The sequence below is a fragment of the Dasypus novemcinctus genome, chromosome 1, assembly GCF_030445035.2.
Source record: "Dasypus novemcinctus isolate mDasNov1 chromosome 1, mDasNov1.1.hap2, whole genome shotgun sequence".
Taxonomy (NCBI): domain Eukaryota; kingdom Metazoa; phylum Chordata; class Mammalia; order Cingulata; family Dasypodidae; genus Dasypus; species Dasypus novemcinctus.
The window spans coordinates 119,099,826-119,120,824 of NC_080673.1; the positions used below are offsets into that span (position 1 = coordinate 119,099,826).

The window sequence follows — 20,999 nt, forward strand, 5'->3', positions numbered from 1 at the left end:
TATATGTGAAGCATGTGTTGAACCATTGAGCTATACCCACTCCACTGAAATTTTTTAAAAATAAATTTTACTGAAGTTTATCATTCACAAAAGCGTACATAAGCAATATATGTAGAGTAAAATTTTTAAATTTACAAAACAAACATGCATATATTCATACAAGGCTTTAACACATCTCTCCATCACCACCACCTTGCATTTTTGTGAAACATTTGTTAAAAACTATGACAGTGTTATCAAAATATTACTACTAACTATAGCCCATATTTTAACTTTGATGTATATTTCTCCCAGCCCACCATTATTAACACTCTATATTAGTATTACATATTTATCATTCAAGAGAAAACATTCTCATATTTGTACTGTTAATCACAGTCCATCTTCTACCACTGTATTCTCTGTGTTATACAGTCCCATGCTTTGTATAGTCCATTCAAAGTATATACTCGGTGGCCCTTGTTTTCATCAGAGTTGCGCTTTCATCACCTCAGTCAATTTTAGAGCGATTTCATTACTTAAAAGGAAAAATTCCATACCTCCTTATACCCACCTATTATTGTCCCTTAGTACTGGAAAAATATCTTCTTGCTGTTGCTGCGAAATATTACAGTATTACTGTTAACTGTCATCCAAAAGTTGCATTAGTTGTAATTTTCCCATATATCACCATATTCTTAACATTTTATAAAAGAAGAGCATTCTTATACTATTAACCATAGTCTTCATCACAATTAAATAAAGCAATTTTATTGAGATATATTCACAATAAATGAATATTGTTTGCCAGAGAATTTTTTTTGGAGCTGGTTTGTATAATTATTTTAAACCTTTTTAATTATCAATAATAAACATAGGGAAGCGGATGTGGCTCAAGTGATAGAGCTTCCGCCTACCATTTGGGAGGACCCAGATTCAATGCCTGGGGTCTCCTGGTGAAAAAGAAGAGAAAGTGTGCCTGTGAGGCGAGCCAGTGCCCATGTAAGTGCCTGTGTGTTGAGTACAGGTGCCCGTGTGGTGAGCCAGTGCCCATGCAAGTAAGTCACACAGCAAGATGATGACGCATCAAAAAAGAGAGAGGAGAGAGTCAAGGTAAAGCACAGCAGACACCAGGAACTGATGGCACAATTGACAGAGAACCTCTCTCCACATCAGGGTCTCTGGGATCAAATCCTGGTGAATCCTAGAGGAGAGAATGGGAAGAGAAGACAATGCAGACAGCAAAACAGCAGGGCAGGAGGAAGGGAAAGAGCAAAAGTAAATAAATAAATCTTAAAAAATAATAATAATAAACATAGAAAACTATGTAAAATACTGATGTAAAGTATGATAAATAATTCTTATGTAAATATATTTACTTAAAACCTATGATACCACCACCCAGTTCAGGAAATAGAACAATTGCCATCATCCCCAGAACTACCCACGTGTCCTGTCCTGATCACAGCCTTCTCTCCCCTTCCCTCCCCTCCCCACCACAGGTAGCAATTGTCCTGACTTATGGTGGATACTTCTTGTTTTCCTTATAGTTTTTACCTCCTATCTATGTATCTCTAAACACTGTAGGTTAGTTTTGTCTGTCTGTCTTTCAACTTTTTATACAGTTGGGATAATAGCCAGTGAATTTTAAGGCCCTTTCAAGACACTTAGATGAGTCTAATTGTGACTAATGTAAGGATCTATCTCTGCTTACCAAGAAATCACAGCTTACACTAGAAAAGCAGGTTGCATGTTTGATATATTTTTGCAAGGATTTTCACGGGCTCTTAATTCTGCTTAACTAATTAATATTCTTTGAACACCTGCCTGCCATATGTGCTACCCTGTGCTAGACACAATTACATTTCAGTTACTTTATCTGTCACTTACCACAAAGACTTAATACCAACTGTTCCATAATCTTAATTCCCTAGAACATGCTATAACCTTACATTGGTATTCAGGAAAACTTCAAACTCAAGGCTTTCATGAAGAGCTTCCAAATAATGTAAATAACATAAAATATAACTCTCCATTTACCCAATTTCCATTGTTATGAATCTAAACATTTATATATGAATAACATCTTTTCTAAACTTCTAATTTTGTTCTGTTAATTTAATAGCATATATCGATTGATTTGTGGTTGGTAAATATTAATTGAATATGAGTGTCACCTCCTCAGATTGTGAGGCTTCTTAGTAATTTATTCATAGTGCCTGGCATAGAGCTAGGCACCAAAATAGTAAGTACTTTATAATTCTTATAATAAACACTTTATTTGTCCCTATGTGGCATTTGGTCCTGATGATTTCTTCCATCTAATTAAAACTATCTCTAATCTTGCATTCTGCGCTCTCCACTCTGTTGTTTCACTGTTTCTCTGACCTTTCTCTTCTATCTTCCCCTTAAAATTAGCGTTCTCCAGGGTTTTATCTTTGGTGTTTGTATTTAACATACTCTTCATAGGAAAAACAGTCTAATTTCTGTTGGCTTAAGATATGTATTTTTTAAGATTTATTTTTTTATTTCTCCCCACCTTTACCCTCCCCTATTGTCTGCTCTCTGTGTCCATTCGCTGTGTGTTCTTCAATGTCTGCTAGTGTTCTCATTAGGCGGCTCTGGGAACCGATCCTTGGACATTCCAGAGTGGGAGGGAGATGCTCATTCTCTTGTGCCAGCCACCTCAGCTCCCTGGTCTGCTGCGTCTCTTATTGTCTCTCCTCTGTGTCTCCTTTTGTTCTGTCCTCTTGCTGCGCAAACTCTCCACGTGGGCCAGAGCTTCTGTGTGGAGCAGCACTCCTATGCAGGCCAACACTCCACATGGACCACCTTGTCTTCACTAGGAGGCCCTGGGCATTGAACCCTGGACCTCCTGTATGGTAGATGGGAGCCCAGTTGCTTGAGTCATATCTGCTTCCCATATAGTCAGTCATTTTATGGATAAGATTTTGCCTTTAAGTAAACTAGTCATAATTCATCAATGGATATATATTCTGAATTGTCATTCTAAACTATAATCTTGTTTTTTTGGTATTTGCCAATATTTTAAGATTCCAGAATCAGAAATTAATATTATTTGTAGTTTTTTCATGTAATTAAAATTTTTACTCAGTGTATTTGTGTGTATGTGCTTGTACATTTTGCTTTCAATTATGGGGTGACAGATTAGCTATTTTCTTGTGGTTTTTTTTCCACTGCTGTCCTACCTCTTCTTAAATACTTAAAAAGTACAAATTAAATTTTAATTAGTTCACTATTAAAATTAAATGAATATTAACCCAGTATTTCTTAGCATGGTCTGACAACATACTAGGTAGCAGAGAGAAGTCAGATTGGGGTCAAGAAGTGATTGCCAAATGGTAGCAAATCAATATATATTCTTGCATAGAGTTCAGAGTTGTTTGGTGAAGTCATAAATTTAAATTAATAAATAATACCAGAAGTGGACTTGGCCCAGTGGTTAGGGCGTCCATCTACCACATGGGAGGTCTGCGGTTCAGACCCCGGGCCTCCTTGACCCATGTGGAGCTGGCCCATGCGCAGTGCTGATGCGTGCAAGGAGTGCCCTGCCATGCAGGGGTGTCCCACACGTAGGGGAGCCCCACGTGCAAGGAGTACACCCCGCAAGGAGAGCCGCCCAGCGTGAAAGAAAGTGCAGCCTGCACAGGAGTGGCGCTGCACACACAGAGAACAGGCACAGCAAGATGACACAACTAAAAAAGAGACAGATTCCCGTGCCGCTGACAACAACAGAAGCAGCCAAAAAAGAACATGCAGCAAATAGACACAGAAAACGGACAACTGCGTGGGGGGGGGGGGAAGAGGAGAGAAATAAAAAATCAGTCAATCAATCAATCAATAATACCTATTCTACACCATGAATCCCCTCCTCACTACCAGCTGTTGTGAGACTATGTTTAGAAAAACTAGAAAATAAGACATAATTGCCTGCTTGTATCATTGCGTAGACCATATAGCAAGTATAAAATTTTTAATTTGCCTGGCTCTTTTTCTAACCCATCTATAATCAAATGCATGCCAAACTATAATTTTTTTTTCAAACTATAATTTAAAAGACCTTTTATAACAGACTATGGCAAGTAACAATCAACTAGTGTGTATTTATTGTCTGTTGTAACTTTATTTTATTGTAACTCTGTATTTTAAGCAGAAGAAAGTAAAAATATATTCTGTGTTTTACTTTTTACTACAGAGAAAGTAAGAGAATGGTGTCCTCATTTGCGTCGTCATCATATTTGTTTTAACATAAAGGCAAAAAAAGCTGACCTAAATATAAACATGTCAGAATGGGAATGATCTTGTCCAAATTATTTTTTAATAACCCCTTCCTGCATATTTTAGTGGACGATTTTAGTGAAGAGTCTTCTTTCTATGAGATTCTCCCATGCTGTGCTCGCTTTCGATGTGGAGAGCTGATAGTTGAGGGACAGTGGCATCATTTGGTTCTGGTGATGAGCAAAGGCATGCTGAAAAACAGTACTGCAGCCCTCTATATTGACGGACAGCCTGTTACTACTGTGAAGGTAAGCCCACATGCACTGTTAAGATTCAACTTGCTTTACAGGGTAGTTTTGGGGGGTGGTTGCGTGTTGAGGGTTGTTTTTTAAAAACTACTGTCTAATTTCAAACAACAGTTATATGGCTGACTAATTCATTTCAGTACAGAAAGGAGGAGATACAGAGTAATAAAGAAGTTAGCAAATGTGTCAGTGGTTGAGCCAGATTGCTGAGTGCTTTTTCATAATAGAGACACCACTTGAAATTTGGCTCAATAAACTGTGAACACATTATTTTGTCAGTCTATTAATATTTTAAGTAGTCCAGTAGACTATATTCAATTACTTTTGTTGAATGAAAGTGTGAGTGAATAAATATTACTCTAAATAGTTATACTGTCATGTTCAGAAAGGATGAAAGAGAGTTGAAATAACCAGTAAAAAATCAAAAGTTCCATTTTCAGAATTAAGATCAGTACTGCTAGTCACTTTCTACAGAATTCAGCCAGCAACCTTTAAGATTCTTTCCTGGGAAGCAGACTTGGCTCAATGGATAGAGCATCCACCTACCATGTGGGAGGTCCACGTTTCAAACCCAGGGCCTCCTTGACCCGTGTAGAGCTGGCCCATGTGCAGTGCTGATGTGCACAAGGAGTGCCGCGCCATGCAGGGGTGTCCCCCGAGTAGGGGAGCCCCACACGCAAGGAGTGCACCCCATAAGGAGAGCCACCCAGCACGAAAGAAAGTTCACCCTGCCCAGGAGTGGCAGCCGCACACATGGAGAGCTGACACAGCAAGATAATGCAACAAAAAGAGACACAGATTCCAAGTGCGGCTGGCAAGAATAGAAGCAGACACAGAAGAACACACAGAGAATGGACACAGAGAACAGACAACTGGGGTGGGAGGAAGGGGGAGGGGAGAGAAATAAATAAAAATAAATCTTTAAGAAAAAAAAAATTCTTTCTTAACTCCTAAAAGATAGTGTCCACTTTATAGTGACATCACTTGAGAGAACAAGGACCAAATTTGTTCTTTTGTGTGAATAATAGTGTGAAAGTCAGTGAAATCAGCAGTTTCTTTGAAAACATATCCTTCCTTAATAATAGCAATATTTTGCCTGTTTCAGTGATAACCCTAAAATGTATCTTGTGGGACTAAATCATTTATTTTCTTTAAGTGAGATAATTTGAAGTGGATCTGTAGATTACTCTACTAGATCATTCCTTTGTTATTTTTAATATTAATGAAAATAAAAAATGTCCTTATGTTCTAGAGTTGAGGGGTAGGAGATTTATTGTTGATATATTTGCATCATCGTCATTGTCAGTAGTCACAGTTCATGTGAAATTAACTGTAGATTACATGTTTTTTGTGTGTTTTTTTTTTTAAATATTACATTAAAAAAATATGAGGTCCCATTCAACCCCACCACCACCCCCCACTCCCCCCACAGCAACACTCTCTCCCATCATCATGACACATCCATTGCACCTGGTAAGTACATCTCTGAGCATCACTGCACCCCATAGTCAATGGTTCACATCATAGCCCACACTCTCCCACGTTCCATCCAGTGGGCCCTGGGGGGATCTACAATGTCCTGTAATTGACCATGAAGCACCATCCAGGACAACTCCACGTCCCGAAAACGCCTCCCCATCTCATCTCTTCCTCCCCGCACCCAGCAGCCACCATGGCCACCCTTCCCACACCCATGCCACATTTTCTCTGTGGACATTGGATTGGTTGTGTCCATTGCACTGTAGATTACATGTTGACCTTCACAGTCATGCTATTAACATTCAGGAACTATTGAATATGAAGAACAATAATAAATGTGATCTGTACCTGGGATTGTTAGGATAAAACAATTAAATAAAAGTCCATCATTCCATCAAGTGGTGAAAATACCCACACAGTACGAATCAACCTGATTACCTTATTCTTTGTATCCTACCTAATTATGAATTTATTGTAAATTAATTGAATCATGATTTAGGTACCCTGTCAATAAACAGTAGTGTAATTTTACAACTGAGAATGTCAAACGATGATTAATGTTTAGCACTGATCTTAAAAATATTATGGATATATAGACTTTTGAGTTTTCTCTTTTTCTTAGTAGATCTGGGCATTGAACTAGAACCTTGTATATGCAAAGCAGGTACTCAACCATGAGCTATACCCACACCCCTGTTTTCTAATATTTTTATAGCACTTTACCCATTATAAAGCCCTTAACCAATAATTTTGTTTAACAGATCCACAAAGCACATTGAAGGCAACTGAATTAATTTCAAGACTGCTTGAAATCTACAATGGAAAGCTCTATTTTTATATAAGCTCTGAAATTTCATAAAAGTGTCATTATTTTAATATGCAAGCCCACCAGGCAGTGACAGTATCCCTGTATTTGTTTGTTGCCATTTTTAGCATTACATAGATTATCTATATGGGAGAGTTAAATAATATATTTCTCACTTCCATCTCTGGTGCATGGTGCAATTATTTTTCACATCTCAGCCAGCTGTTTCGCTTCCTTTGTAGCTTCATTATGTTCACAGTACTCCTGGGGGTTCGGGTTCTGCAAATCCACCGGTGGTGAGCACAGTCTATGCTTACATTGGTACTCCACCTGCCCAACGCCAGGTTGCTTCATTGGTTTGGCGCCTGGGACCCACGCATTTTCTGGAAGAAGTTTTACCGCCTTCAAATGTTACTACCATTTATGAACTAGGACCAAATTACGTTGGAAGCTTTCAGGCTGTATGTATAACATGTGAGTAACTTATTCTTAGTTCTTAAAGTTATATAAAACTTAACTCCTGAAATATATAGGGTTATACATTATGTTTATCAAATAAAAGGGCCTTTTTCTCCTCTACTTTTCTTCAGCTTCGTACTTGACTTTTAAATGCTCTCCTCCACTGACCATATTGTACTTCCCTGCTTTGCCTTATACCCGATCCTTAATTATCTAGCTCTTCTTATTCAGTATCACCCTCAAGAGTCTAACCTCAACCTTCTTCTCTTTCTATAATTTCTCCTGTTACATGAAGCAATTTAAAGTGTAGCAATTCTGGTTAAAAGAAGGAAGGACAGGTCCAGAAAACTTACACATACACTTACTAGATTTTAGACCATTTAATACCACTTCCACTCATCATTTATTCCTTCATTACACCTTTTGTTTTCCTTTCTCCCAAAAGGAATTTAAACTGATAATAAGCTGCGATTCCTTTGTAGTACTCTTTCCAAATGATGTCTTTCATCCCCTTGTTCTGATTCTATCAACGTTCTCAGGAAAGTTAGGACAAGTGTATTGTAAATGGCAACAACCCTTTGGCCAAGTAATTTGCCATTTCGCTCCTGTCCTTGGTTTTGCTAACCTCTAATAGTACTGGCACTTATTGGGCACTTATTAAATGCTTAATAAGTTAACACATGTGAGGGTGTAACTTCTGATCCCTTTACATGTATTATTTTATTTATCCCCTTAAAACACTTTGAGTTAGGGACTGTTATTATCTCTCCCATTTCATAAGTGAGGAAACTGTCCCAGAGGACTTTAAGGTCATGCTGCTTTTCTAACTAAAGAAATAAAACAGCACTGAAAATTAAGTAAAACACTTTTTTAAAATGTAGCACCCTTGTTCCATTTATTTATAAGTCTCCCAAGACTACCCATTTAAAAAAGATAATAATAGTAATAAACTTGTATTATGATAAGAAGAAAACATGATGATTTTGAAAAGGATTGTTTTTCTTTTGAAGGTAAAGATGCAAAATCTGAGGGTGTAGTCCAGTCTCCTGTGTCATTAGTACAAGAGGAAAAGGTGTCATTTGGCCTCTATGCACTCTCCGTATCTTCCTTAACAGTGGCAAAAATCCGGAAAGTGTATAACAAGTTGGATAGCAAAGCCATTGCTAAACAGGTAAGCAGCATGATTTCTGAGTGTGCTTTGGCTAATTCTCTCTGAGAAGATATTTCAAAACCTTGTTATGGATGCTACCACAATAGGACTGGCACCTAAAAAGAATGTCTTTTCATGTTATTTGTATTAGGTACATTTGGCTTTGGACTTATGCCAAAAACATATTTGGGTTTTTAGCTTAATTTGGAAAAGTCAACTTTTCTCCTGTTATGGTTTTATTATTTATGTTAGTATATTTATATCAGCAATTAAGAAATTTAACTTTAGAAAACTACAGAAAACAATTGCTGTTTTTAAGCAACAACAGTTTTCGGGGTTCATCTAATATATGCCAGGCACCATTCTGTTCAGGACATAACAACAGGAGGGAAAATGTCCTGCCTTAATGGTTCTTACATTCCAGTAGAAGAGACTAGACAATAATAACTAAAGAAATAACCTGACCATAATGTATCTTGGAAGATAATGAGTGTTATGCAGAAAAACAAAACAGGAAGGGGAAAAGAGAGTACCTCGAGGGGTGTCTATAAATGCTTGCAGTTTTAAATTAGAGGGGTCAGAGGAGGCCTTACCGAGAAAATGAGCAAAGTCCTAAAAGAGGCAGCAAGCCATAGGAAGTGGAGGGTGGGATGTCCTAATGGGGTGGGAAGTATGGTGTTCCAGGAATACAAGTGTTAAGGCCCTGAGGAAAGTGTATGCAAGCCACAGAGGTAGGATGAGAAAGTGCCTGGGTGGTACGAGAGGAGCTCAGAGAGGTAGTGGGGGCCAGACTGTTGAGGGCATTGAAGGCCTTGTAAAGATGCTGGCTTTGCCAAGTGCGATGAGAAGCACTTTGAATCTCCATCATCAGTATGAAATGCTTTGAATCTCCATCATCAGTATGAAATGCATCAGTATGAAATGCTTTAACCAAGATCACCCTAACTTCTACTGAGAATAGACAGAAGGCAAACAAGTTGAAGCATGGAGACCAGTTATGAGGCCAGCACAATAAGTTACTTATATGAGAAATGATGGTAGTCAGAATGACTTGGTAGCAGTGGTCAGATTAGGGGTATATTTTAATTGCTGGAGCCCACAGTTTTTGCCAATGGATTAGGTGTGTAGAATATGAGAGAAAGAAAAAAGCAAGGGAAATATTAAGAGTTCTGCTTTGGGAAAGTTTGAGAAGCCTACCAGACATCTTAGTATCCATATCAAGGTCTCAGGAAATAGGAATCTGGAGTTCAGAGGAGAGGTTGGAGTGCTATGGTGTTTAAGGCCATGAAGCTAGAGGCATTCACCAAGGACTGATGTAGATAGAGAAGAAGAGAAGTTTAAGTACTGAGACCTGGGACATTCCATTGTTTCAGTATTCTGTATGGATCCTGGGGAGATGAAGAAGAAGGAGTAAAGAAGATTGTGAAATAGCAGCTGGTGAGAAAAGAGAAAAAGTAGAAGAGTCTGGTGTCGTAGAAACCAATGATTCACTGTGTCCAATGCTTTGTTAATAGTCATGTAGGATTAAGACTTAGAACTGTCCACTGGAATTAGCATGGTGAAGGTCATCAGTGAACTTGACTAGCCATTCTTGCAGATTCACAGAGGTAAAGCCTAATTGGAAGGAAGTCAGAAGGAACTGGAAGGAAGAAGAGTTGGGAGCAGGAAATAAATATTGACAAATCTTGTACAGTTTTGTCTGCAAATACATATACCTTTTTCTGAGGAATTTAAACTATAAATAAATTTAATTCTACAGTTAACAATAAGATTAAAGTCCTAGGATATTTGCTCTGAAAGCCCATCACGTGTATGTGTACAAAATTTAACGTTCCTTTTATAGGCAGGTTTCATTTTAAACTATTGGGTAGTTTCTGTGAAGTTCACTTGGATGTGGAGTAAGCTAATATTATGCTCACTGGTGGGGAATGCTGTGAAGCAGTATGTGATGAGAACCTGGAAACCACCAGCAGAGCTTCACCAAGAAAGACCCTTGAAGCCATATCCTGAGAATTCCTCCCAATCTTTATGCCAGCAGATGGTAGTTCTCTTAATTTCTCAGTTTCTATGCCCTTGGAAATGTTTGCACATTTTAAAAAATGAATGCCCACCCTTTTATATATTTCTAATAAGGGAGAGATGTTTCCAATCATGTACTTTTTTTTCTCTTCCAGTCAAAACATTCAGGCTCTTCTTCCATAATTACCTCATTTTCCTTTCCTCTCCTTAGTTAGGCATTTCCTCCCATGAGAATGCCACTCCTGTGAAGCTGGTGCACAATTCAGCAGGACATCTTAATGGACCTGCACGGACAATTGGGGCTACGCTGATTGGATACTTGGGTTAGTCATTGTTTTAAATTTCATTTCTCTTCAAATTTACTTTCATTTTCTTCACTTGAGGGGTGGTTTTTAAGTTCATATTTTATATTGCTGACCTGTGGTATTCCTGCAATTAGAGATTAATTTAACAATCCCAAACTCCCAACTTTAAAAATTATAACCGCTTATAAAATCCCACTAACTTTACTCCTGTTTGTCAGCACTGATGCACACCAACTACCTTTTCTATGTAATTTTAAAACTCCACTTCATGGCAGATTTTGAAACTTAGAAATACTTTTGATTGTTGCCTGGTTTGTTGTAGCAATGGTTGTGCTCGTGAGTGCTTCTGTTAATTTGGAGACGAGCCATAACTGAGTATAAACACTGTGAATCTGACTATAAGAAAAGTTTAGAGCTGGAGGACATTCAACAGAGCCTTACACATGATATATGTTTGAAAAAGAGTTGATTTTTTTGGTTAGATAGGATCTTGAGATATCATCTAATCAGGCCAGCCAATATTTAGAGCCAGTGATTATGCATTTTAGTGTGCATATCAGTAAATAAAATTTATTGCTATTTAGACTAAGAAAAAGCTGGTGCTATACCAGTCAGAATCCTATATGTTTTTCAGTCCTTGGCAATTTTTTTTTTCCCAATGACATACATATAGCTTTGTTTTCCTTTTTGATAATATTGCATTAAGAAAATAGCTCCCTTTTTTCTGAAGTGTATGATAGTTTTCCTGCATTCAATTCAACAGATATTTACTGAGCACTTCTCGACAGCCTTTGCAAAAGTTTAGCAGCACTGTAATATAAGGGAAAAAGCAGAGAATGAAGAATTGGAAAACTTAGGTTCTATCCCCTGTTCTATGTGGCATTACACCAGATATTTAGGCCCTATGATTTTCAGTGTTCTTATCTACACACTAATAATAGCAGCCCTAAATACCTTAAAAAGTAGTTTTCAAAATCCAGTGCCATAATATATAGAAAAGCATTGTGGATACTACAAAGAACACACACATATAAAATATGTATTTGTTTTATTTTTTTTAACTCAGTCCTGATCAGCAGACAAATGACATTCAAACAATGACTTCTTAAAGAATTTTAGAATATAGATGCACTTTTTTTTTTTTTTTTTTTTAGTTCATACACAATTAGCTCTAGGACATGCATTTCCATGTAGTTATGCTCTCCTGGGGTCCTGGGTGTACTGTGATTCAGATTATTTAGCTAGGAAAACTTTTGGTTAATGGTCACTAAATGTACTTTGCTTGGTTTATCTATAAGAAATACCTCAACCCTACCAGAGTGACTTCTCCAACCCCTTCCTCAATTCACAGTTAGGTGCTTTTGCTGAGCTCAATGTCATCTCCCTCACCTTAGAAATGCATTCCCAAGGCCTCTCTACTTTTGATTCTTTATTTCACCCACATCTACACTCTAGAAACATTTGTGCTGCTCTAAAACCCAGCTCACCTCTACTCTTTCCTTTACTCCCAATTCTCCCTATCCCAGCCTTCATCATCTTTTGCTACATAGATTTTTCTATCTCTTTTTCTTTGTGCAAGCTATCATTCTACATACATTTTATAAATAAAATTTTAAATAGTATAAAATTTGGTCTGTGCCTAAAATAGAACTCTATAAGTTCAGAAAATTTATTTTAGTTTTGAGAATCAAAAATATTATTACATTGAAAGATACTAAATTACAACCATCATACCAAATAAAAATAGCTCTTCTAAAGTAGACTCTTCAGTCACACTACTAATAATATATGTGCAGAAATACTGACCTTCCTGTTTTCTTAATTTTTGTAATTTTTTCCTCTTGATATAGTTGGATATTGATTTGGTTAAATTTCCTTTCCTTATACCATGAAAAACTCTTAAATTGCCTCATGCTCCCTGATCTTTACTTTAGATAGAATTCACTCCTCATGAGAGAAATAAAATTAGAGAGAAAAAAAAACTTTAGACATTCACCAAAGGAACTATGATTTGATAAGATGTAGTATACTCTAATAATATATAATTAATGTTTATTGACCTCTCCAAAATTCTAGCTTTAATTTTTTTTTTAGAATTTTCATTGTAGGGTAGAAAGTTTTATGTTGTTGTTTTTTTTTTAAGTAAAATTTCTAAGTAAGCATTTCTTAAGATGATTTTTTCAGTTCTTGTTCACTTGGGGATTTTTTTTTTTTTTTAATTATTTTTCACTGTCTTTTAATCAGGAGTAAGAACATTTGTCCCTAAGCCTGTTGCCACTACTTTGCAGTACATTGGTGGAGCTGCAGCCATCCTGGGCCTGGTGGCCATGGCCTCTGATGTGGAAGGGTTATATGCAGCGGTCAAGGCCCTGGTTTGTGTGGTCAAGAGTAACCCACTAGCCAGCAAAGAAATGGAAAGAATCAAGGGCTACCAGGTTTGTAACCATAAATCTTTGCCTTCACTTCACTCTGCAAATTTTCATCAGTATTCATATTGTTTCACACTCTGGAAGAATTATATTGCCCATATAAACTTAAGAAGCCAGTAGTCTTTATTAAAAATAGCATATATCAAATTAGAATTTGAGTTATTTTCTTCCTTTTAGTCCGTTTTTCATCTATCCAAATCTTACTCACTGAACCCTTGATTTAGGTTACATTCTTTAAGTATAGCTTTGATTTATTTAAATATATTTTCTGATTTAAATACAGCTTGTTGTTTTTCTCTATGGAAATAGGGTAAATGATTTAGGGTCATATTACCTACCTGCTGTAGAGATTGCCAGATCAGCAACAGATCCCTTTTCCTTATCTCTCGCCTCCACTTCACACCCATTTTTTTTATCTCCCTAACTTACTTAGGGAATGTGAAAGCCACTACAATTTATTTATAATGTATTATCATTGCTATTCCTGAAAACTCACATAGCATTAAAAAACAGGGCATTCATGCATCCACTATCAATGTTCTAGATTTAGGGAGAAAGTTACTTGTAATAGAAGAAACATGTATTTGAGGCAAGCTTAAATCCTATTATTGCAGATGCACTTCAAATGCCTTCTGTAACTTTAGCTGTTTATTGATAGTGAATAAACAATTTACTATACTGTGTTGTATAGATAATTATTTTATTTTGATAAGTATTTTGTTTTGCAAAACCTTCAAAATGATTATTTTTACATTGTTTAGCATGCACAGCTAGAAGCATTCTAAATGTCCTATGGTATAAGAATTGCTATAACCATTCCACAAATCTTTAAGATTCAACCTAATAAAATTATAATTATGAAAACTGTTGAAAGGAAAAAATCTTTCTGCTAAAATGTTTAAGTGGAGAGAAAAGGTATAAAATGTGTGTACTTGATGACAACAACTTAAATATACATGAGTGGACAGTGTTTATGTAAAGATGAAAAATTTAATGTGATACTAATGAGATTATATATACTTTTTTCTTTTTCATATTTTCTCTGATGTTATACTTCATAATAAAATTAAAACTTTTTAAATGTTCTTAGATTTTCCAAAGTTGTTCTGCATCAGGTTCTTCTGTATATATGTAGGATGTTTCATAAATATGTACTTGGTATTGCTTTTAGTTGCTGGCAATGCTGCTTAAGAAGAAACGTTCCCTTCTTAACAGCCACATCCTCCATCTAACTTTTTCCTTGGTGGGAACTGTTGATAGTGGACATGAGACTTCCATTATTCCAAATTCAACTGCTTTCCAGGACCTACTTTGTGATTTTGAAGTATGTACATAAACTGGTAATATAATCAATGAATTTATTTCTTATTCTGTAAAATGATCAAGTTAAACTGTTTCTAAGATGTCTTAAAATTCTATAATTTTATGATGCTTATGCTAATATTATATTATTCCTAAATATAGAAAACAGGGTAAAGGTGGGGTTCCTTCTCCCCCAAAATAGTCCAATTTACAAAATAATAAAGAAGTCAAATGGTGCATTGTATATACCTAACTATAGTTTATTTGCTCCTGCTGTTGATATTACAAGATATTTTCCTCAAACAATTCTGGTAAAAAAATTTTCCACAATAAATAGGACTCTAGACCTGTAATTCTAGTTAATAGTAGCTGCATAATGAAATATAATTCATTTTGCCAAAATAATAGGGTTTTCATCTCTACTGGCATACTACTCATAACAGCTTCTACCATACCCTTTCAAGGTCCTACTCTTAATCTATACTCTTGTTTCATTTAACTTTTTGTTAACAGCACTTTGCATACTAGATACTATGTACTCAACGTTGTATGTTGGAGCTTTCTGAGTGCAGAGACCATGTCTACCTTCACCTTTGTTTTTCTACCACCCAGAATGATGCCTACCACATAGTGATGTCTCGTGATGTCTAGTTCCTGAGTCATCTTCTTTAGAGTACAATAAGCTCTGTTTTGTCAATCACTGAATTCCTAACAAATAGCCTGAGTGCCCCTAACTTCTTTACAAACTTGTATTTTCAAAGCTTATTAGCAGCTGCCTTCTAAACAAGAACCCAGAGCTTATTCTCAGTTCTAACTATCCACCGCTCTCACTAGCATTTGGGGTAGACTGTTTCCCTCATCTTCTTGCAACTCCTAGTTCTCTTGCCAGCTTTCAGACATCATTATTCCCACTACTTTTCCCATAATTTTCTGGATAATGTAGTCTTCAATATTTTCTATACAGGTATCTGTCTTCACTTCTTTATCTTTTGTTTCCTCCCTTCAAACTCTGATCTATTTCTATAGCATCACCTCTATGGGAGTTGACTCTCAAATTTAAATCCTCTAGCCCTGGTCTCCAACTCCAGACTTACCTAACTGCTTGCTGAAATTTTCCATTTTTATATACCAGCAACACTTTGACTTAACATCCTTCCCAATTTAGTTCGTCCTTCTAACTTTTCTATTTCTATTGATCACACCACCATTGTCCCAGTCACCAAGGCTTGAACAAGGAAGCTGTTCCATGTTCCTTGCTACCTATAAACAGTCTGATCTTAAGCCATGTAGATTCTGCTTTCATAGTACACACACCCTCTCTTCTCTGTTTCTACTATTATATCCTAACCTAAGCAGTTGTCCTCTTAACTACTAGGGTAATTATCTAATAATATTTTTTCCCCTCCTCATTCTTTCCTACACACCTTTGTGACTTTATTCTTTCTAAACATAATCCTATCACTCATTCAGAACATCCAGTGATGTCCCTTGCCTACACAAATACACAGTATGATACTCATATCTTAGCCTGATATTCAAAGTTCTAATAATAAAACATGTGTTGTGTATTTTTAAGCCAGTCACTATATTAGGTACTAAGGATGTGGAAATAAGACAAGTCCATGTCCTCATGGTGTTTAGTCCATTAGAAGGGAAAGACAAATAAATGAAAAACTTGTAAAAACACAGAAATAAGGTATGCGGAAAGGATTATGGGAGTACTAAAGATTCTTACCTAACCCAGACTAGCCTTGTTTCCATCTGGTATTTAGCACATTTAGACCATGGTCAGATTTTTTATTAAAATCTAATATACAGCAGAGTGGCTATGGTTCAAGCAGTTGAGTACCTGCCTACCACATGGGGGGGGGTAGGGGGATGTCCCAGGTTCAGTTCCAGGTGCCTTCTGAAAAAACAAAAGCATACAACAAGCAGAACAAACGATAGAACCAACTCAGGGATGCTGATGTGGCTCAGTGGTTGAGTGCCCACTACCCACATACGAGTTCCTGGGTTCAGTCCCTGGCCCTGGGAACCTCAAGAAGAAGAAAAAATCTAATATATGAATGTCTGAAATTTAGGCCTTAAAAATTTCAACTTTATTTGCTTACCAAATGACTTTCTTTAATATTCCTAAAGCAGCCATTTGAAAAAGATAATTAAGATAATTGTGATAACATAGTAGTATTTTCTTGGTCTGTTGCACTAGGATTTATAATACACATCTTTAGTAATTCAAGTCTATATTCAAAGAATATTTCACTTCACCTAGGCTGTCCAAACCTTGCAACATTATACTTCTGTTTTTCCTTCCAATCCTTTGTGTTATTGTTGTCATACTTTTACTTCTATATGTTTATAATTCCTGTAATACCCTGTGCTACTTTGGCTTTAAATAGTCAACTATGTTCTAAAGACAAAAAAAAATCTTTTATATTTGCCCACATACTTAGTATTTACAGCATACTTTATTCCTTTGTGTAGATCTGCATTCCATCTGGTATAATTCTTCTGCTTGAACTTCCTTTAACATTTCTCACAGTGCAGGTCTGCTGGTGATGAATACTGTCTTCTGAAAAAGTCGTTGCCCTCTTTATTAAAGGATATTTTTGTACAGGATAGAATTCTAGTTGATGGTTCTTAGTCTTTTCATACTTTAAAGGTGTTACTCTGTTCTTTTCTGGATTACACAGTTTCTGATGAGAAGTCTACTGTAATTCTTATCTTCTTTAGTCCTCTATAAATATAGTTGCCTTTAACATTTTATCTTTATCACTTGTTTTTAGTAAGTAATTGGATTTTTTTTTTTTAACTCCTCTCCTCCCACCCCCCTTTCCTGAGGTGGCTCCCTCATCTGTCTGCTCATTGTCTGCTCATCTTCCTCAGGAGGCACTGGGAACCAAACCGGGAACCTCCTGTATGGGAGGCGAATGCCAACTGCTTGAGCCACTTCCATTCGTGGCTCATTGTGGCTTGTTGCAGCTCATCTTCTTTAGAAGGCATTGGGAACCAAACCCAGGACCTCATATGTGGGAGGCAGGTGCCCAGTTGCTTGAGCCACATTCACTACCCAATTGGATTTAGATGTATCTTGGTGTAGTTTTCTTTATGTTTCTTCAGCTTGGGGTTTGTTGAGAGCCTTTAAGATCTGCAAGTGTGTTGTTTACATTAAATTTAAAAATTGTCAACCATTATTTCTTTAACTCTTTTTCCTGTCTCCTACTTCCTTTTTTGTGCACTACAGTTACATGTTTCTGATTACTGGATATTGTTCCACAAGTCACTAATGCTGTCTTTTTTTCTCATGCTTCGTTTTGAATAGTTTCTATTGTTATGTCTTCAAGTTGAATGATCTTTTTTTCTGCAGAATCTAATGTGCTGTTAATCCTATTCTATTTTTCATTTTAGAGATTGTATTTTTCATCTTAAAGTTTTTTTGCAATCTTTTTTGGTGTCTTCCATTTCTCTTGTCATCATGTTAAGGTTTTTATTTATATTCTTTTTTTTTTGAGGTCGTGGGGGCCAGAGTTTGAACCCAGGACCTCATATGTGGGAAGCCAGTGCTCAACCACTGAGCCACAGCAGCTCCCCTGAGTTGGTTATTTTCATTTCTTTTGCTTGTTTTTGGTTTTTTAGGGGGTTGTTTTTTTGTTTGTTTGTTAGGGAGGCAAACTAACATGGGACCTCTCATGTAGAGGCAGGTGCTCAACAGCTTTAGCCACATCCACTCCCCTTATTTATATTCTTTAGCATTTGGAGCATATGTGTAACAGTTTTCTCAAGGTGCTGATCATTCCAGTTATATACACATGTATAAAAACTGATTTTTCTCCTAATTTTGAATTATATTTCACTTCTTTTCTTTGCATGTCTTGTAATTTTTTATTGGGGCTGGCTATTATGAATTTTATATTGATGAGTACTAGAGTTTATTGTATTCCTTTAAAGAGTGTTGAACTTTCTTCTGACAGGCAGTTAAGTAACTTGCAATTATTTTGATCTTTGGACAGGGTGGGCCCAGAATAACTGGGCTAACTTAACCCCACTATTAACATATTACCCTTGTGAGGACTCTATCCAACTCCCCATATAATACACAGCCTGTATACTCTCTCTGGTTGGAATGCAAAGTATTCCCAGCCCCCAAACCTTTGTGTGCTCCAGTAATTGTTTGGCATGCTACTTTTCAGTTGGCCTCTAATTTCATGGAATTTCATTCAACCCAAGAAATTAGTATTCAGTCAATGAAGGAGAGGCACTTTCTTTAGATCTCCAGAGCTTACTCTCTGTGCAGCTCTCGCCTCTCCAGTTTGCAGCTTTGCAAATTCTAGCTGCTCCCACCTCCCCGCCTCCCCAGACTGCTTTCTATTTTCCCCTCAAGTCACTGAGACCTCTGGTCTCTGTTTAGATTCCCCTTTCCTGTGCTGTATCCTGGAAACTGCCTCCTTACACTTAGGTGGGACAATTATAGGGCTCATCTTATTTGTTTCCCTTTTCTCAAGGATCACAGTCAGGCACTGCTTGTTGGTGAATGCCTGATAACAGTTGTTTCATATGCTTTTTGTCCAGTTTCCAGTTGTTTATTGTGTAAGAGTAATTTCCATAGCAGTTATTCCTTTATGGGCAGAAGCTGTAGTCCTACATACAAGCAGTTTCATAGTGCTTTACCATATAAAAATTTAATAAAGTATTATATTCAATTAAATATAAGTGAAGTGTATTTGTGTTTGGTGGATTGGCATTTGGGGCATTTTTTTTTAACCCTAAATATACTAGTCTCCTTTATTTTTATTATAGGTCTGGCTCCATGCACCATATGAACTTCATCTTTCATTATTTGAACACTTTATTGAACTACTCACAGAGTCCAGGTATTAGTTAATTAGTAATTAGTTGTTCTGTTATTAAAAAAAGATAACAGTTTATAAAGTCTTCTTTCTCTTATAGTGAAGCTTCAAAGAATGCCAAATTAATGAGGGAATTCCAGTTAATCCCAAAGCTGCTACTGACTCTTCGAGATATGTCTTTATCCCAGCCTACCATTGCTGCGATTAGTAATGTGCTGAGCTTCTTACTTCAAGGTTTTCCCAGCAGCAATGATTTGCTCAGGTAACAAAACTTCTCTATTTGTACCCTTGTAATGTTTACATTGTAAATATCTGTGGGCACAAAGCATGTTAATACTATTCAAGACATTTGCAAGGCATGGAAAACAGCATGTCTCAGTACCTTGCCTTTGTGGAATGAAGCCAATTGTGGCCACTAGTGAATAATAGAAATACTGGTGGGAAAAGATGTGGAAATACTCCCAATGAGATTGATTGGCTAAACAGAAGTGTTCACTGTAAGAATTCCCAGTCCCCTTCTCTCTCCCCATACCCTGCTAATTCTCAAGTACATGTGCACAAACTCAAACACACATACCATTGCGCTCATGCCGTGTCTCTTTATTTACTCTTCTAAACAAATATTATTTTATCCAAGTCATTTCTATTACATAAATATTACTCAAATGCCAATGTGATATATGGCTTAAGGATATGTGTGGAGTGTATGTAGAAATGTCTTCATATGGTAATCCTCACCTGAACTGAAAATGGGAAAAAATTTGTGTACCTAATCAAAGACTTTTCCAAGTAGAAAATTATTTAAACTGTACTTAATCACCACTTTTTAATATAATCTTCCATGTAGGTCAGGGGAAAACACACCCATTATTAGAATAGTCCCAGTAAACTTATCTCTAATCTATGTATGTAACACGTAAACCAGTATCCACTTACTTTTACGTTGATTTACCTTGACATTTTTTTCTTTGCCTTGGTGACAGGAAAAAATCAAAAGCAAAAGCTGGTGCTGAAAAGTTATATTAAAAATTGTCCTTGTTATTATCAGTGGTATTTATTTAGAACTTATCCTGGCTCTGTAATGAACCCTTTGCTGAAATTATTACTGGAATCTATGAAAGTTTTTATTTTCCTTATTTTACAGATAAAGAAACTAAGGCCAGGAAGGTTAAGCTTCTTGCCTCAGGTCACATAACCAAAAATGATAGAGCCATAGAGCCAGGATTTTAGCCTTACCTGTGTTCCCAAAGCCCAAGTTCTTAACTGTAACCAAGTACAGCGAATACAGATAGACACTAGGACGTTTTAATTTGGAACACAGTTTGGTTCTTAACTGTTTGGATTAGTACATTATAGACTAACATTTCTAGAAAACTGTGTTTTTCCCTGTTTTTAAAATACTATTTCTGTTATTTGGAGTGAAGGTGGGAGAGGGTAAACCAAATATAATCACCTAAAGCTCTATAAAATATTAGTTAAAATAGGAACTGATGTTTTGTTTTTCACTTTTTGTATTTAGTTTGTTTAGAAAAAAGGAAAAATAAATCCATAACCTTTTTTTTTCCAAATTGTATTTAAAGGTTTGGCCAGTTTATTTCTTCTACATTACCAACCTTTGCAGTTTGTGAAAAATTTGTAGTTATGGAAATAAACATTGAAGAGAAGCTTGACGCTGGTGAGT

At 36.5% G+C, this 20,999-nt stretch overlaps 1 protein-coding gene across 3 annotated transcripts in view; it reads left to right on the forward strand.

Moving 5' to 3' along the window:
* The window catches only part of WDFY3 (WD repeat and FYVE domain containing 3), a 332,829-nt gene that overhangs the window by 215,706 nt on the left and 96,124 nt on the right, over positions 1-20,999 (forward strand). For all 3 annotated transcript variants that reach the window (XM_058296171.2, XM_058296161.2, XM_058296178.2), the window contains 9 exons: positions 4,345-4,526; positions 7,050-7,281; positions 8,277-8,437; positions 10,647-10,758; positions 12,985-13,175; positions 14,341-14,493; positions 19,269-19,342; positions 19,419-19,580; positions 20,899-20,993. In XM_058296171.2, the coding sequence (XP_058152154.1) occupies positions 4,345-4,526; positions 7,050-7,281; positions 8,277-8,437; positions 10,647-10,758; positions 12,985-13,175; positions 14,341-14,493; positions 19,269-19,342; positions 19,419-19,580; positions 20,899-20,993 (1,362 nt within the window). The remainder of the gene's footprint in view (positions 1-4,344; positions 4,527-7,049; positions 7,282-8,276; positions 8,438-10,646; positions 10,759-12,984; positions 13,176-14,340; positions 14,494-19,268; positions 19,343-19,418; positions 19,581-20,898; positions 20,994-20,999) is intronic.